Source organism: Leuresthes tenuis, unplaced genomic scaffold (assembly GCF_036924035.1).
Source record: "Leuresthes tenuis unplaced genomic scaffold, fLeuTen1.0.hap1 SCAF_10, whole genome shotgun sequence".
NCBI classification, from domain to species: Eukaryota; Metazoa; Chordata; class Actinopteri; order Atheriniformes; family Atherinopsidae; genus Leuresthes; species Leuresthes tenuis.
Window position 1 is genome coordinate 36,895,739 of NW_027325364.1, and position 16,053 is coordinate 36,911,791.

The 16,053-nt window shown below is 41.6% G+C and overlaps 1 protein-coding gene across 2 annotated transcripts in view; it reads left to right on the top strand.

Moving 5' to 3' along the window:
* Positions 1-492: 492 nt before the first annotated feature.
* adcy3a (adenylate cyclase 3a) overlaps positions 493-16,053 on the top strand; it is a 118,884-nt gene continuing 103,323 nt past the window's right edge. The window contains exons 1-2 of one of the 2 annotated variants that reach the window (XM_072395036.1): positions 493-895; positions 1,593-2,686. In XM_072395036.1, the coding sequence (XP_072251137.1) occupies positions 2,012-2,686 (675 nt within the window). In that variant the 5' untranslated portion in view covers positions 493-895; positions 1,593-2,011. The remainder of the gene's footprint in view (positions 896-1,592; positions 2,687-16,053) is intronic. The other variant, XM_072395037.1, reaches the window with a different exon arrangement.

Consider the following 16,053-nt stretch of genomic DNA (forward strand, 5'->3'; position numbering starts at 1 on the left):
CACTAACTTTCACTCCTAGGTAATATAAAATGACTAAATATGCATTTGAACTGTGGAGGAAAGCCAGAGTATCCAGAGAAAATCTGTGAATGCACAGGGAGAAGATGAAAACTCTACACAGGCGGGCCCCTGCCAAGACTGAAACCGCTGTGAGTGTGTGTATATCCATCCACCTTCTATACCCACTTAATCCAACTCAAGGGGGGAGGTCGTATGTGCATCTATAAAGAAAGAGAGAGAGGGAGAGGGAGAGAGAGAGATGTACAGACACCTATGTCCAGTTTCGAAATAAAGAAACACAGAGCTTTTAATCCTGGACAGAACGGGACAGAATTAAACTTAATTAATGTAGTATTTCATTAAATTAGATATACATTCTCAATTTTAATCAGATTGATTTTGAGATGTACACAGTTGAAAACAGGCATTTTATTTTTAAACTGACCGGAAGCCTTGCCTCTAGAAGCTGTTCTGTGCATTTTGCGGCGGAAAACACCCAATACCAAAAAATCTGACTCCGGGCTGTGATAAAACGACGAGACGACTTTCTTTTTCTTTTCTCTCTCTCTCTCTCGCTCTCTCTCTCTGTCTCTCTCGCTCTCGCTCTCTGTGTACCCCCCCCCCCCCCCCTTTCCTTCTCTCCATCCCCGTCTTTTCTTCTTTCTTCCTTATTTTGTATTATTTCTCTCCGTGAGAGTGTGGATATAGGTGAGCTTCTGTGTTCCATTGAGGGAGCTGGCAGCCACATCATTCGAAGGATAATAACGAAAGCAACCAAAGAAGACGAAATGTGGCGTTGTCCACGGTGAGCGGCTGGATCATTGCACGTTATGCTGCCTGCAAGCAACAACATGTCGATGCACTGGGAGAATATATAACGTTCCCAGCATGGCAGGTGAATGGAAAGGAAACACTAAACATACTAAATAGAGAGTTAGGAGCGAGAGAGAAAATCAGATACTGATTGTTGAAGTTTCTGTCACAGAAGCATCAGTCAGAGATGCTAAAGCAACCTTTGGAAGGTTTCCTCGGTGAGTAAGTGGCGGATATCTACATATCCCGAGAAAGGATTTTACAGCATTGTCAGTATGATGGAAATCAGTAAATGTGTGGTTCAAAGCTTTTTGACATTCGTGTATCTGGACGAGTTTTCCCAAGCTGTTAATTTGACATAGCGCAACATGTAGCTAAGCAGGGCCGCAGCAGCAGGAGCTTGGCCCCTGGTGCGTTCGCGTACTTCAAGTGGCCTGTCTTTATAGCTAAATTGCAAAAGTTGTAGAAATGTCACCCGTACATTTTTCCGCACATTTACACAACACCCTGGACTTATTTTAATGGTCCAGTTTTTTTTTTCAATAGTAATGTGAAAATCTGTTTGGCTTTGATCATATTGTGTCTGAAAAAGAAATGCTGTTAGAAGGAACTGCATTTGTACTCAAAATAGTCTCCATAGAGGAAAGATAGCAGCCAGGAGCAGGAATATGTAAATGTACTCTGCTATTAGGTTTTGTTCAATGCTTGACAGCTGCTTCTCTCTGTGGTAGAATGTGAAGCCTTGGTAAATACCTTAATTATGTCCCTCTTTTCTTTAGGTCCAGTGAGATGGAGTCATGGAGACCTGGAATTCAAAAAGCTGTCCAACTCAGAAGACTGATGGAGACAGAACAAGTCCCACAATCATAAAGTGAATGTTTTAAAAGGGAAGTTGAAGTGCTGGAATATAGAGGTTCACGGTTGTAAAGTTGAATGGAAAAGCAGGAAATGGACTCTGTGCCACAGCATCAAAAGACAGTTCAGTGGCCCCGGGTCCAGTGATGTAAGAATACGTCTCTGGTGCACAGGACAATCAGCACGCTGTTGTGACTCATGTCAGATATGTGGGCTCTCAGGGGGAAAAGGTGGTTATTCATCAAAGAAGAAACCTGCAGACAGCATAAACCTGGAAGTTGTTAACATTTAATTTTCACTTTTTGAGAAAAGGACAGGAAGCAGAGGCTTTTGAGTGTTAACCATGCCCCGGAACCGTGCTTTTTCCGAACCAGAGTACTCTGCCGAGTATTCAGCAGACTGCTCTGTTACGTTACCGTCTGATCCTGGGCAAGCAGTGGGGCGAACACATGAAGTCACAGTGAGAAACTCAGGATGCTGCCTGTGCCTGCCACGGTTCATGCGCCTCACCTTTGCACCGGAATCTCTGGAGAACCTCTACCAGACTTATTTCAGACGACAGAGACATGAAACTCTGCTGGTGCTTGTTGTATTTGCTGCCCTTTTCGACAGCTACATCATTGTTATGTGTACAGTGGTCTACACAACTGACAAGCTGGCCTCTGTTTTAGTGGCATCAGTGGGACTGGCAGGGGATATTATCCTCTACCTGCTGTGCCGCTTTGGGCTGCTTCCAGACCGCATCTCAAGACGGGTGGTGCCCTACGCCCTCTGGGTGCTCATAGCAGCTCAGATATTCTGCTACCTCGGTCTGAACTATGCTCGCTTCCACCAGGCCAGTGACACAGTGGGTTGGCAGGCTTTCTTCAGCTTTTCCTTTTTCCTGACTCTACCTTTGAGGCTGACACCCATTGTGCTCATCACTACTGTTTCCTGTGGGGTCCACACTCTGGCTCTTGGGGTCACTATTGCCCAGCATCAGCAAGAGGACATCCGGGGGGCAGCACTTGGCAGACAGGTAAAAGTTGGAAGGAAGTGTTGTCCGATATACAACTTGTTGAGACGCAAAGAATTTAGAGCCGATGACAGTGGTTTGTAGAAGGGTTAAGAGGGTTCCAAAGTAACTTTTGATTAGTTTGTAATGCAATCGTGTAGTTTTGGTGCTAAAATGACACTTTTGAAAATACATCCTGGGCTCTTACATGCCAAATGTAAAACTTTCAGCCTGCTCATCCCCATCAGAGGTTGTGAGCATCATCCATGTTGACCTTCAGGTTTGATATTGATGTTCACTGTAATGTAGTTTCAGTTTACCACGAGGTAACCCTTTCTTTGTAAAGGGAGCTCAATGTTTTCTGCTTGCTGTCTGTCCATTTCTCATCAACAAAACCGAATGGTAAACATTTTTTTTGAAAAAACGTTCAAAGATTTCAGCTCATCTTTATATCCAATATGGCAATGTGCACCACCCACTGACGTAGGTTCCATGCAACTAACACATTGCTGAATGTATTTTGAAAGTGCTAAAATTGGTTTTATTTATTTTTTTATTTAAAGTAGATCAAAAGGGGGTTAGAATTTTAGAGGGAATCAGTTTTCAGCACAACATGACTTGTTAATTACGAGGTTCTGCTCACAGTCACAGAAATGTTTCCTAAGCTTCGATGGATTTGTAACTTTAAACTCATGCAAAATGCATACACTTAGTCATAGTGCGAAATACGACTTCATCCTGCCTAAAAGAGGTACAAATAACCGATTGGGGAGGTGTTCAAACATTTATCTTTCTTCTCCGTAATCATAAATATTACAATGCACAGTATTTTCCATATTCATGCCAGAAAGATGCTTGTAGTAAAATGTCAGACACCCCTGAAGCGGACCGTACCATTTCATTGTCTGTCTGCCTGTCACTGGCTCCAATTTTGTGCGTGCACGAAAACAAATTTGCACCAGAGTGCTGTGTTGAAAGTAGCTGTAGATGAATGTAAGTAGCTGTCCAACTGGTTTATAACACAAGTTTCTCACTTTCAGAATTTCAGAATTATATTGTGTCAGGTGATTTCAGACAAATGCTAACGTGTGTCTATGGCTTCCATCTAAATGTAAAATGTCATCATGTGAATGTTAGTTTACATGTTATCAAATGTAAGCCTTGTGCTCTGTGCACATCACTCTAGTAACCTGCAGGCGTGCACTGTGGTCAAGTTGTAAACAATGCCTAAAGCGTGCTGCCTTGCCAGGTTTGATAGTTGCCCCCATTTCAAAACCACATTCATTTGAATTGACAGGAGAAATATAATACAGATGTTAGTGTTATTTGTGTATTAGCATAGCACATCTTATTATATTAAACTATTATATAATATTGTTTCATTTTAATAGGCTTTTAAGTGGTGTTTTAGATAGGCTTTTGCCTTTTTGAGAGTAGCTTTTAAAACAGGCGACCCTTTGCAGTAGTTTCAATCAGGTATGCAGTATAATCTATTTGGGTTGTTGAACAATTAACATCCACTGAAAGCTGATTAATTGTAGTAGTTGTATTAGTTTAAATGTACAACTATTTTATTGAACTCAGTTTAGATTTCATTTACAGAGCCAACATGAGCAAAAGGAAAGGAGGAGACATCAGGCACTATTTTGGTGCCAAAAAAAGAGTAAGCTGAATGTTAGGACCTAAGAATGCAGCCTGTTCTGTTATGTGTGCTTAATACTGAGCATTAAAGCATGAATAATGGTGAATTTTTCTGTCACTCCTGAATTAGTTGAAAATTTAAGAATCACTGAGTGTATCCATTATTGGGTCAGGTACAGGTCCACACTAACATGTATGCTAACACTTTTGCCTTCCTCTTTGGTAATAGGCAAGGCAAGTTTATTTGTCGAGCACAATTCGTACACAAAGCAATTCAAAGTGCTTTACAACTATATAAAATCAGAAGAAGGAAAATAAAATCATTCCATAAAACATGCAAATAATTAATAATTAATTTAATTAAAAGCAAAGAGAGCAGATAAAATACTTTCAGCTGTCATATTCACAGCTAAATAGAACTGTTTCAGCCTGGATTTAAACATTGTCAGAGTTGAGGCCTGTCTCACATCTTCTAGAAGACTGTTCCAGATTTTAGGAGCATAAAACTGAAACGCAGCCTCAGCTTGTTTAGTCCTGACTCTGAGCACCAGCAGGAGACCCCTCCCTGAGGTTCTCAGAGTCCCAGTTGGTTCATATGGCTCTAACATGGCAGAGATGTACAGGAGCAGAACTGTTTTAAAGTCTATTCTCTGAGCGACAGGAAGCCAGTGCAGAGACCTGAGCTCTGTGGTTTGGTTCTGGTTCAACATTGTGTAGATCTGCATTTGAGAAGTGTGTGTGTCTGTGTGCCTGAAGTGTAATGTAGTTTCCTCATTGTCTTATAATGGTCCCCCACTCACGCGCACGTTCACGTGTGAGCACTGCTGCACACCTGTAATCACGTGATGCGTAGTGACTACGCGTAATGCTTAGTTTCTACTCCTCCATAACGTCTACGGTGTCAACGTGACGCTGTCATTGAGCATTCAAAGTTCTGTGTTGAGGGAACACGTTGCTCTGCAATTCAATGCCATGCCGCTAGGGGTGTGTGTCTGTGTGTCTGTGTGGTTTCAGGGGTTAAAGCTGAATCCTTGCTTTTTCTTCCAGTCAGAGTTAACAACAGTAACCAATGGCAACCGAGGTGCAGCAGCTGTATTTGCAGCTGGAGCTCATCAATACTGAAGAACAAATGCTTATATTGCAAATGTTGAAGCAGGCGACAGAGAAAATGTTTGCGGAGGTTGTACAACCTGTACGACCGGCCGAGGCTGAACGGGTGAATTTACAACACTGGTTCACCCACTGAGGGACCTGGATGAACAAATGCAATTTCGATATTTTCTAATGTTAACGGGCCGATTTGACGAGCTTCTTTGCCGTATACAGCCATTAAGACGCTTCCGGCCACGTAGCATCAGAATCTGCGAGCGCACGTGTGTGTGAACGCATAACAACATTTGTCAAACAGTGACAGACGTATGAGGCCGTCAGACACTGTTTCATACGTATACGGCTTCTTGTCACACTTGAAATACAGTCTTTATGTAACAACACACGCGCGCATGATTCTTTTGTTATGCGTGCGTGCGTGCGTGCGTGCGTGCGTGCGTGCGTGCGTGCGTGCGTGCGTGCGTGCGTGCGTGCTGCGTATCTCTGGTTGTTTTGACATCAATGTCACCTCAGTGCACATGTGTCTGATTTGCTACAATACTTTGTTGGAGACTGCTGAGTGTGAAAGTTGTTTGTGTGCCCAATGAACTGTAAAATGGTGTAAAATTTGTTTTTTCGTCATCTGCAGACATTTAGTTGAACAAGCAAGATATATAAGGATTGTAAGACTTCTGTTAACTGAAGCACGCGCTGCACTGGGTTCCCTTTCCACTTTAGAGAAAATATTGACCCCTCCAATTGTCACTGTATAATTCGCACACTGCACACTGTCCAAAATGTAGTCTGCAAAGTGCAGGAGTCTGAGCTAGGTAGTGCATAAGGGGCAGTGACCCAGCTCAATGTATGCATTGCTCATGTTCTTCTTGTTACTTGGCAGTTTTATTCATTTATTTAATTAATTTTCCCACCTCCATCTCTTCCCTTCTCCACCGAATTTGAGCTTATGTCTGTCACGATCTACGTTCTGTTTCATGTCTTGTCTCGTCATTTCCTGTTTTATTTTGAAATCACTAACTTCCTCTCGCTTCAGGTATCTTGCCCTTCCTCCCGTGTCAGGCGTCTCATTGTCTTCCCTGATTCCCAAGTGTTTTCACCTGTTCCCCCTTGGTCCCTCATGTGTTCAAATAGTCTGCGTTTCCCTTGTCTCGTGGCCAGTATGTTACCAGTATGAGTACCTTACCAGCCATCTGTCTTGTGTCACGTTCCATAGTTTCCACGAGCCTGCAGCGAGCGTTTCTCCTACAGTGCTATTTAGTTTGTACATTGTTCTATAGCCATAGTTTATTTATTGTCTAACGGTAAGTTTCACAGCCTTACTTTTCCTCCATTTTTAAGGAGAGATTTTTGTTGTAACCTTCGTAGCCACCTCCGATTAGCGGAGTGTTTTGTGTTTTGATTTATTGAATATATCTCGTGCCACCGTTAAAGGTGAGGTTTTCTAAGTTAAAGTAAAATTTTCATAGAGCCTCTGTTTGGAAGAGTGCATCTTTTGTTTTACTCTGCCTCATTAGGAGAGCGTGTTTTTATTTTGTTAACAATTCATAGCCTTTCTGTTTTCCTCCCATTGTGGAGAGTTTTGTGTTTTGTAAATTTCACAGCGGCGCTCCTTCTCCGCCATAGTTACCGAGGAGAGCGCTTCAGGTTTCATAGCCGGTACATGACAATGTCTACACTGTAAATTGTAGTAAGTTCACTTTACTTAAAAAAAAAAAGTCAGGAAACCGATTGCCTCAAAATCTCCAAGTAAAGTAGCCAATTAATTTTAAGGTGTTATAGCTTAAAATAACTGTGTTTAGACAACTCATATAATGGCAGTAAACTTGAGTATAGTTAACTCAAGATCATTAGTTAGGTTCACTATAGAATTTAAATTTTGACTACTTAAACTTGTGATTTATGTTAATTAAGCAGTACTCATAAAAATAAGTTATCCTTACAAGTTTAAGCGTTCACATTACTAGCAAAATATCAGGAAACTGATTGCCTTGATATGTTCAAGTAAGCTGAACCAAAAGTGATAAGTTATTGAAACGAAGAGACAACAGACAACAGTTTGAATGGAAAACAAAGTTTAATTATTAAACTGTTTTTGTTCTGAACACAAATAGAAAAGGGTACAGGCTGAAAACTACTGGAGTTTACGCGCGCACACACACACGGCCCTCAGTCATTAAAACTGACAATCCCTGCTTAAATGTCTCTGTTGTCACTACGGTGTGAAACAAACTATAGATTAACTCAATTGTCAATTACAGTGCCTAACATTTATCATAACATCAAATTAATTAAATTCTTAGTGGATGGATTTAGAACTGCACTAGAGATTGACTTTCAACAGATATTAAGTCAAATATCTTTAAAAAAAAATATAAAGTCTGAGATAACTGGCTAAACCTGACCAAGCTGATGCTGGTAATCAATATCACCACAATCATAATCAGCATTAACACAAAAGGAAAAAGAAAAGCTAGAAGGAAAGTAGGTGTTCATGTTTCTCCTCATGAACATAATACCATTTAGTAGTCTAAAAGTGCGACGAGGCTCCCTCCCACAAAAAAAGGATCAAACATGAAATAAAAATCACTTTTTCAATAAGGGTAAAGGTATCAACGTGACCCATAATGTCACGTCACATCCACATCGTGAACTCATTCACTCATTGCATCAGAATTTTTGAGTGATTGTATTTTTGGTTTTAGGGATTTATGTCCAAGTGAGAGAAGTACCCTTTGGATGAAGTCAAAGGTGTACTTCAGTTGTTGAGGGTACTCCAAATTCAGAGCGTAAGTAAGTCCAAAGAGCAGGCACATGGCATGTGGAAGATTTCCAAGGTCATCCATGACAGTTCTTCCTTCCAAAATGATTGCAGTACCTGAAGACTCAAGGTGCAGTGAGTCAGGGGAGGCCTGTCCGTCTTCAGGAATGATGGTCAGGATCCCAATGGGGGTGTGAGACATCTCTGGGTCTTTGCAGTCCTAACAACAATAACACCAAAATTACATATCAGATGTCACCTTGAATTTCTATGGCAAAAAACACAAGACAGCCACTAAAAGTACAACGTAACACTTCTTCATCACTGCGGATTCTGGGCAATGTACTCGCTACTACCACAGCAGGCTGATGAGTAAACTTCCAGTGTAGTACAGGAATGTGTACAGTTTGCAGTCACTGTACACAGTCACACCTATGGCAGTCCACTCATCAGCCTCCTGTCACAGTATAGCGAGCTCATTTCCCAAGAGCATCAGCGATAAATAAGTGTTGATGTTGTTGCAAGGGAAAGTTCATAACATTTAACTACGTGTTGCACTTCATATGGTCATAAGAGATATCAGTAGAACCCCTATACTTCAGCTAAGTAAAATTCATTGTACTTTTTTTTGTTCTTGAAGACATTTGGGTTTCACATGGGGTGACACTAGAGAACTGCGACTAAATCCTTTTAAAAGACAGCAGATACCACTAAAAGTGTTCTGATTGGAGATAGATCATCAGTGCATCACATAAGTACAGTAGCACTGATTCAGGCTGAATCAAAGTTATCAAAGTAACATATGGAGCAGAATTAAATAAAATGAACCTGTGGTGTAAAGACAACTTACAAAGCATGTCTTGAAGAAGTCTGTGTTCTCATCTCCAAGGATCACAGGAAGGCCACGGAGGACTGCTGTTCGCTTCGCAGTCATATCTGTACTCTGAAAAATCATGTCAAACACACATCACTCCTGTGGTAAAGAACAATCAATTAATAGCTCTGCACACACAATGGGGTTGTGTATTTTGTTCCCCACATGATTATAATAATAAAAAAAAAAAACTTACCTCTGGTCTGACTTGTTCCAGATACTTCTGAAGTTTCTGGCCAACACTTCCCCCCTTGCTCTTGAATATCTCAAAGAAGCGAGGGATGTATTTGAAGAATTCTGTATCCAGGTTTTTGCTTGACAAGCGACAGAACTCTGCCAGAATCTGAAGGAAAAGTATGACAAATTAATATTTAAGATACAGTGATATTGGACCTCTTATGACTGCTTTTCACTAGCAGGGCGCCAAAGCTAATTCTGTAAGTTAATAAAAGATGTGACAAACAATGAATTATATGAGAACTAAAAAACTTAATGCATAAAAGATTTTAAATTCAAATTACCTGACCCTCTGTAAAGAGTGCTGACCACCTTTAATAAGCACGCCGTGAAACTGCTGAAACTCTAGTTATCCCTAAATGTTATAATATCCTTATAGAGTTTTACATCGAGCAACATTAATGAAGGGCTGGTTAGTTTTAGCTTTCACATGACTGCAAAGGACCGACTAGCAGCAAAAACAAAAATACGCCACTAAGTAAACATTATAATTTCCCAGGCATGGCTAAATCATTAAACATAAAGTTAACCTCCAAACCTGGACTCATGGATAAATTACATGGCAAAGATAACGACTATACGTTTGCTACATAGAAAACCAGTGAAACTTACCGTAACACTACTTAGCTTCAGCAACCGTCTTGTTGTTGACAGTGTTCCCGCTTCATTCAAAGCTCGTCGTCACTCGTCAGTGGGACACTGCGCATGTGCGTTCAACGAGAGCTGCCGAGTGATGCTGAGTGTCTGCTGGTTATGCAGCTGCGTCTTGCTCACTCATACCTCTTAGTACAGGTTACTTGCAGCTGATGAGTTTGATTACTTGCCTCAGTAGTGTTATGGAAGTTTTTAATCGCTTCCTTCCTAATACCTCTGATGAGCAATGAAATAGAGAAACTTACTTTTTCTGCCGGCCGGCTAAGTTTTTATTCTTCGTTGCAAGGAAAAAGATCAGTCCACACCATTCAGCGGCAATGGTATGAAAAGATACAAACAAAAGGAATCCAGAGTATTTATACCTTTAGATGTGTAACAACATCTACAGAGGGGGGCAGGATGCAGTCTTGATGATAAACAGGAGGTTAAAACAATTATCTTGTCTGAGTGTTAATTAAGAAGTAAATAGTTTAAAACAATTAGCGTGTCTGGGTGATACAAATGGTTAATGTGGATTGGAGGGTCTGTCAGTCCTGAGACATAAAAATTACCATCACAATTCTCCCTTTTGATTATTAATTAATCACTAACAGAAAACAAACTTAAGAAAAATAAAATGGATGAAAACTAAATGCAAGAGAATACTTAAGTATCCGGTATGCTATTTCAAGCAGATTTGAAAATGTATCATCGTGGTAGTTGATTAGAGCAGATAAAAGACTAACAAAACAAAGCAAACAAAAAAAAAAAACAACCCAAAGAAAAACAAAATGAAAAAAATATCGGGTTAAGGAATATGAGGAGAGGTTGAATTTTGATCAGCATTATTGGCGTTCACCTGAACATATGTGGAGGAATGAATCATCTTTTTCATGAGCACGTTAGACAGCCTTTTCAATACACATGGAATTAAGGTGCAGAGCAAAAGGAAAATCATTACATATGGGATTATTGTTAAAAACCATGTTGGCCATCCTTGGCCCAAAGATTTCAGCCAAGGGAACCATGAGTCATTTATTACAGGAGGGAGTTGAATGGCATCTTTCATGTGTTTGATAATGTTGGTAATGTTCTCATATTCGTCGGAGTGGTTGTCTTCAATTCCAGAGGTCAACATGACCGTGTTAACATCTGACAGCATGTTAAGTAGGGCGTCATGTGGGTCTGGTGGCCCATTGACTATGACTGAGTTGTCTGTACATATCCGAGCTTGGATATTCAATTCCACACCAATACGTTACTGCATCAGTGGGTTTGACATCAGAGATGGTGATCTGGGCTCCGTTGGAATTTGGAAGTTTTGTTATTGTGAAGCGGTTTGGAGCAATGGTTTTGTCAGTGGTGGCAACGATCAAGTGCCACTCGTGTGGGTCGCAGGGGTCTCTGCATAGGTATTTGTCATACTTGGCATAATATGCCTGAACCCGTCCTGATCGCCAAATTTCAGGGTAAACGAGGCAGGTGAATGTTGCACTTTGACCTTCTGTCAAAGTGACAGTCCTGGCAGGTTTGTAGGTGTAAGCCTCCATCAGCTGTGCCAAACATGACAGCATCAGAATCAGGTGATGCATGGTGGAGTTTGGTGGAACACGTCTGGTTGGTGTTTGTTGAATCCACAGGGCCAATTCCACGGGTCGTCCTCTTTGGCGTCTGTGCGTCCTTGCACCGTCCGTCGTCTTTGGCCTCTGCTCGTCCTCGTGTCGTCCGTCACCGTCCGTCCTCTGTGCGTCCTCGTGTCGTCCGTCCTCGCGTCGATCACGTTGGCAGCTGGGCTCCTCCGTTGGCTCGGGGATCTTCCTGCAGTGGATGGCGTGAACCCACGTTGCCCTCTCGGCTATCTTCGCAATGGTATGCGTTGTCAGAATGGATCTCGTCACCGTTTGGAATTCCAGTGCTCCTTTCTGAAGTCGTTTCTCACCACCCAGGTTGGAAGTCTGCAGAGAGAGAGAGAGGGAGAGAATAAGTTTTTGCAATATTGTAGCATATATCCTCACATAGGCCAGTGGAGGGGAGTGGCCTGGTTACAGGTTTTACTCCCAGAGATGGAGGTCTGCCAAAATTGAAATTTTGATTTCAGAGTGCCATTTTCTCGTTTGACAACGTCTCTACTGGCAGGGTGTTATACACAATGTTGTCTGAGGTTAATGATAAGAAATTCACTAATTTGGGTTATTGCAGAATTGACAAAGTGAGAGCCATTATCGCTGCTCAGTTTTGGTGTAGTTGTAGTTCCCAGATGGGGAGTAATCTCTGTTAGCAGAGCCTTTGCTACCACTTGGCTACTCTGGTGTTTTGCTGGAAATACTTCAATCTATTTTGACCACATGTCAACTATTACTAAGCAGCGTTTCTTTCCTTCTGCTGGTGACAGTTCTATGAAATCCATCATTAAGTGTTCGAATGGTCTGTCTGGTGATGGGTGAGCGATGTGTGTGACTGCTTTGGTTTTACCTTTTATGCGTTGCACAAACCATACGCGGGTGACTGATCTTCTGCTGTATGAACTGAAAATTCTTTGGTGAACCAGTGCTGGGTTATGGCATCCATTGTCCCCCCTTTTGACACATGGTCCAATCCATGTGTCAATTTCGCGAAATGAGGGAAAAAATGTTTAGGTAGACAAGGCTTATTATCGGTTCCTCGCCACACATCTTCCTGTGCTGTGGCAAAAGATTGCACCGTTGTGAAAGAGGTGGAAATGGTGACAGGGATCAATTATAGTGGGTAGGAGTGTAGCTTCTTTTTCAGCAGCATCCGCTCTTGCATTTCCTTGAGAGACAGGACCTGTGTTGTTAGTGTGAGCAAAGCATTTACAAACAGAGATGGACTTTTTGGAGTAAAATGGCATCAAGAAGAGCTTTGACTTTGTCATGATGGAGAATGGGTTTGCCGTTAGATTTTAGGAATTGTCTGTGTTTCCACAGAGTGTCAAAATCTTGGACAACCCAAACGTGTCTGGAATCAGATTAGATGGTTACTGCTTTGTTGTTAGCTAGTCTGCATGCCTCTGTCAAAGCTATCAGTTCTGCCACCTGTGTAGAATGGTGAGGAGGGAGTGAGCTGGGGAGAAGAATTTCATGATTAGTGACAACAGTAAAACCAACTCTGTTGTGACCCGTTTGTGGGTCACGTGAAGCTGATCCATCTGCAAAGAGAACCAAATGAGGGTTTGTTAATGTTGTTTCTTGGCAAGCAAACCGGTTGGGGGACAGCAACAGTTATGTTGTGTTCTGTCATCTGGTGTGGGGAGGAGAGTGGCAGGTTTTAACACAGGGTGTTTGACAGTGATGTTAGACATTTCTAAAAGTGTTTTGTTGTATCGTTGCCATCGTGCTGTGGAGAGGTAAGAAGTCTTTTGTTCAAGTAACATCATGGACACATCAGAATAGCCCACAATGTCTCTGGAGGCCATAACTGCCTTTTCAGCTGCCGCCACATATCTGAATATATCTTGGGATCTGCAACCACGGGGTCCAGTTTTGAAGAAAAATAAGCTACAGGCCGCAGCTTATTTCCATGATCCTGCAACAAAACAGAAGTCATACATCCATCTTTTCCATCTACTGATTGAGTGAACGGTCTGGTAGGGTCAGGCAGGCCCAATGTTTGAGTGCTTTGTAAGGCAAGTTTTAGTTCTGTGAAAGATTGTTCTGCTTCAGGAGTCCATTTGATCTTATGTTTTGCTTGCAGGCCTTTGCCATGAATGAGGGAGGTGAGTGGAGCTTCAAGAATGGCATAGTTAGAAATGAACTGTCTACAGTAAGAGCACATAGCAAGAAAATTGTGATGGGTTTTGGAAGGTTCTGAATTGCATCAACTCTTTTTGGTGAAAGAGTCTTTCTTTCAGAAGTGATGACATGACCTAAGAAGACAAATTGAAGTTTAGACAAGCTGGCTTTGTGACCAGTTTTAGCCAGATGTTTCAAGGATTTGACTGTGTTGGCTTCACACTGCTCATTGGTCAGACTGCAGATCATGAGGTCATCAAAGCAGTGCCTGGGGAGAGAACAAAGGGTTCAAGACTGTCTGAGAGCTTCAATGCAAATGGTGGGACTTTCACAGTATCCTTGGCACAGACGTGTGAATGTGTAGTCCCTCCTATTGAATTTGAAAGCAAACCAGAATTAGCTTCCTGGGTGACCTGGAACACTGGAGGTGTCTGAAAGGTTGACCACTGAAAAGAATTTTGCATTAGTTGGTTGCATCACCTGCTTGCAGATCCTGAATATAGCGCCAGTCTGTTGGTTGATCTTTGCCTCTGATTTTATGACAGGAAACAAAGGCGTGCGTATTGGAGAATCGTTACGTGGAACAATTACTCCTGCTGCCTTAAGAGACTCAAAGAATGGTGGTATATTAACAATGGCTTTTTGTTTAAGTGAGTATTGAGCCTTGCAAGGTTTAAAGTCTGATTTTAGAATGATGACAACATTTTCACAATTTTTGACAAGGTTAACATCATACTTACTGTTGACTGTTCTTTGTGTGTGCACAAAAGATGTCAGTGAAGGTGAAAAAATAATAGATCTATCAGATGTTTGCCTTTCGGCTGTAGACTTACACAATTTCATAACTGGGCTCAAATCTTCCCAGCTATCCGATGTGTGTTTTTCTAGTGGGATGTGTGGGACTGAGTAGTCCATGGTGTACATGTTACGTTGAGCTGGTGTGAGAGAGACTGACACAGCGCATTTATGTTCTGTCCAAAAAATGTGTGTCAGTGTTAGTTTGTCAAACCTCTCCCTTAACCAGCTTTCCTCGTACGATTCGTCAGATTCTGGTGACAGATGGGAGGTACACTGCAGGTCCTCTTTGGCCATGAAGTCTGTTGAAATGATGTTTTTTGCTGAAACAAACTCAGGGAAGGTTGTTAGTGGTTGCAGATGCATATGTCATGTTCGAGGTGTGGAAGACAACTGGGGTTGGGATCATCATTTACACATCCAGTTCCTGCCTGTCAGGTTACTGGGACAGATTTTAGAAAGCAACATTTTTATTTATTTATTTTTTTTAATCAGTTTCTCTTCTAGTTTTTCCGTTTTTCTTAGTTTTTTTTTTTTTTCTTTTAAACTAAGGGACCCCCCTATTGGGAATCTGAGCTCATTTGTCCATAAATTTTAATATTTTAAGCTTTTATCCCCAAATCTCTTTTTCATGATTTCCACGATGGGCCCCTCCGGAGGCTCAACCACCAACGGAAAATCTCCCCATGCCGAATGGGGATGGGGAGGCCGTACGACAAATCCAGTCCAGACGTCTCTGTACTGGGTGCTTTTTTCAAATGCCAAGTCACAAATGCTAACTGTTTCGTATTTTGGCCACAAACAGCAAAAAACCCCTTCCTTTTGTGTTTTCTTTTCTTCTTTTTCTTTGTCCAAAGGATACAAGCAACAAACGGAATTATTACGTGTTCGTTTTAAAAGAGAAAGAATAGAAATAAAGAAAATAAAAAGAAGCCCCGTTACTTGTTTATCCAAGCACCGTAACATTACTTCGTCTTATTTAAACTGCTACAAGTAACAAAAAGCATGGCCACTTCGTCTCAACGCTACAAGTGGCAAAAAGCTGGCCAACTGTGGAGACCATGAAAAAACTCAAATGTGCCTAATTAAAACCCAAATTTGAAAGACAATGTATTAAGTCAATATTTCAAAACTCACCAGACGAGCTTCGCTGAACTCTGTTCTTGGAACCCCGGTGGCAGCGACTCAGGACGTGTTACCGGTTAGCCCTCCCGTCTCACAAATTAATTGAGGTTTGGAGGCTGGAAATAATCTATTTCTCCAGGATGGCCTGTCGCTTTCCGTGCCTCGTCCTGAACGGCTGCTCACGGGGTCCTGCCAACAACGCCAAACTGTTATGGAAGTTTTTAATCGCTTCCTTCCTAATACCTCTGATGAGCAATGAAATAGAGAAACTTACTTTTTCTGCCGGCCGGCTAAGTTTTTATTCTTCGTTGCAAGGAAAAAGATCAGTCCACACCATTCAGCGGCAATGGTATGAAAAGATACAAACAAAAGGAATCCAGAGTATTTATACCTTTAGATGTGTAACAACATCTACAGAGGGGGGCAGGATGCAGTCTTGATGATAAACAGGAGGTTAAAACAATTATCTTGT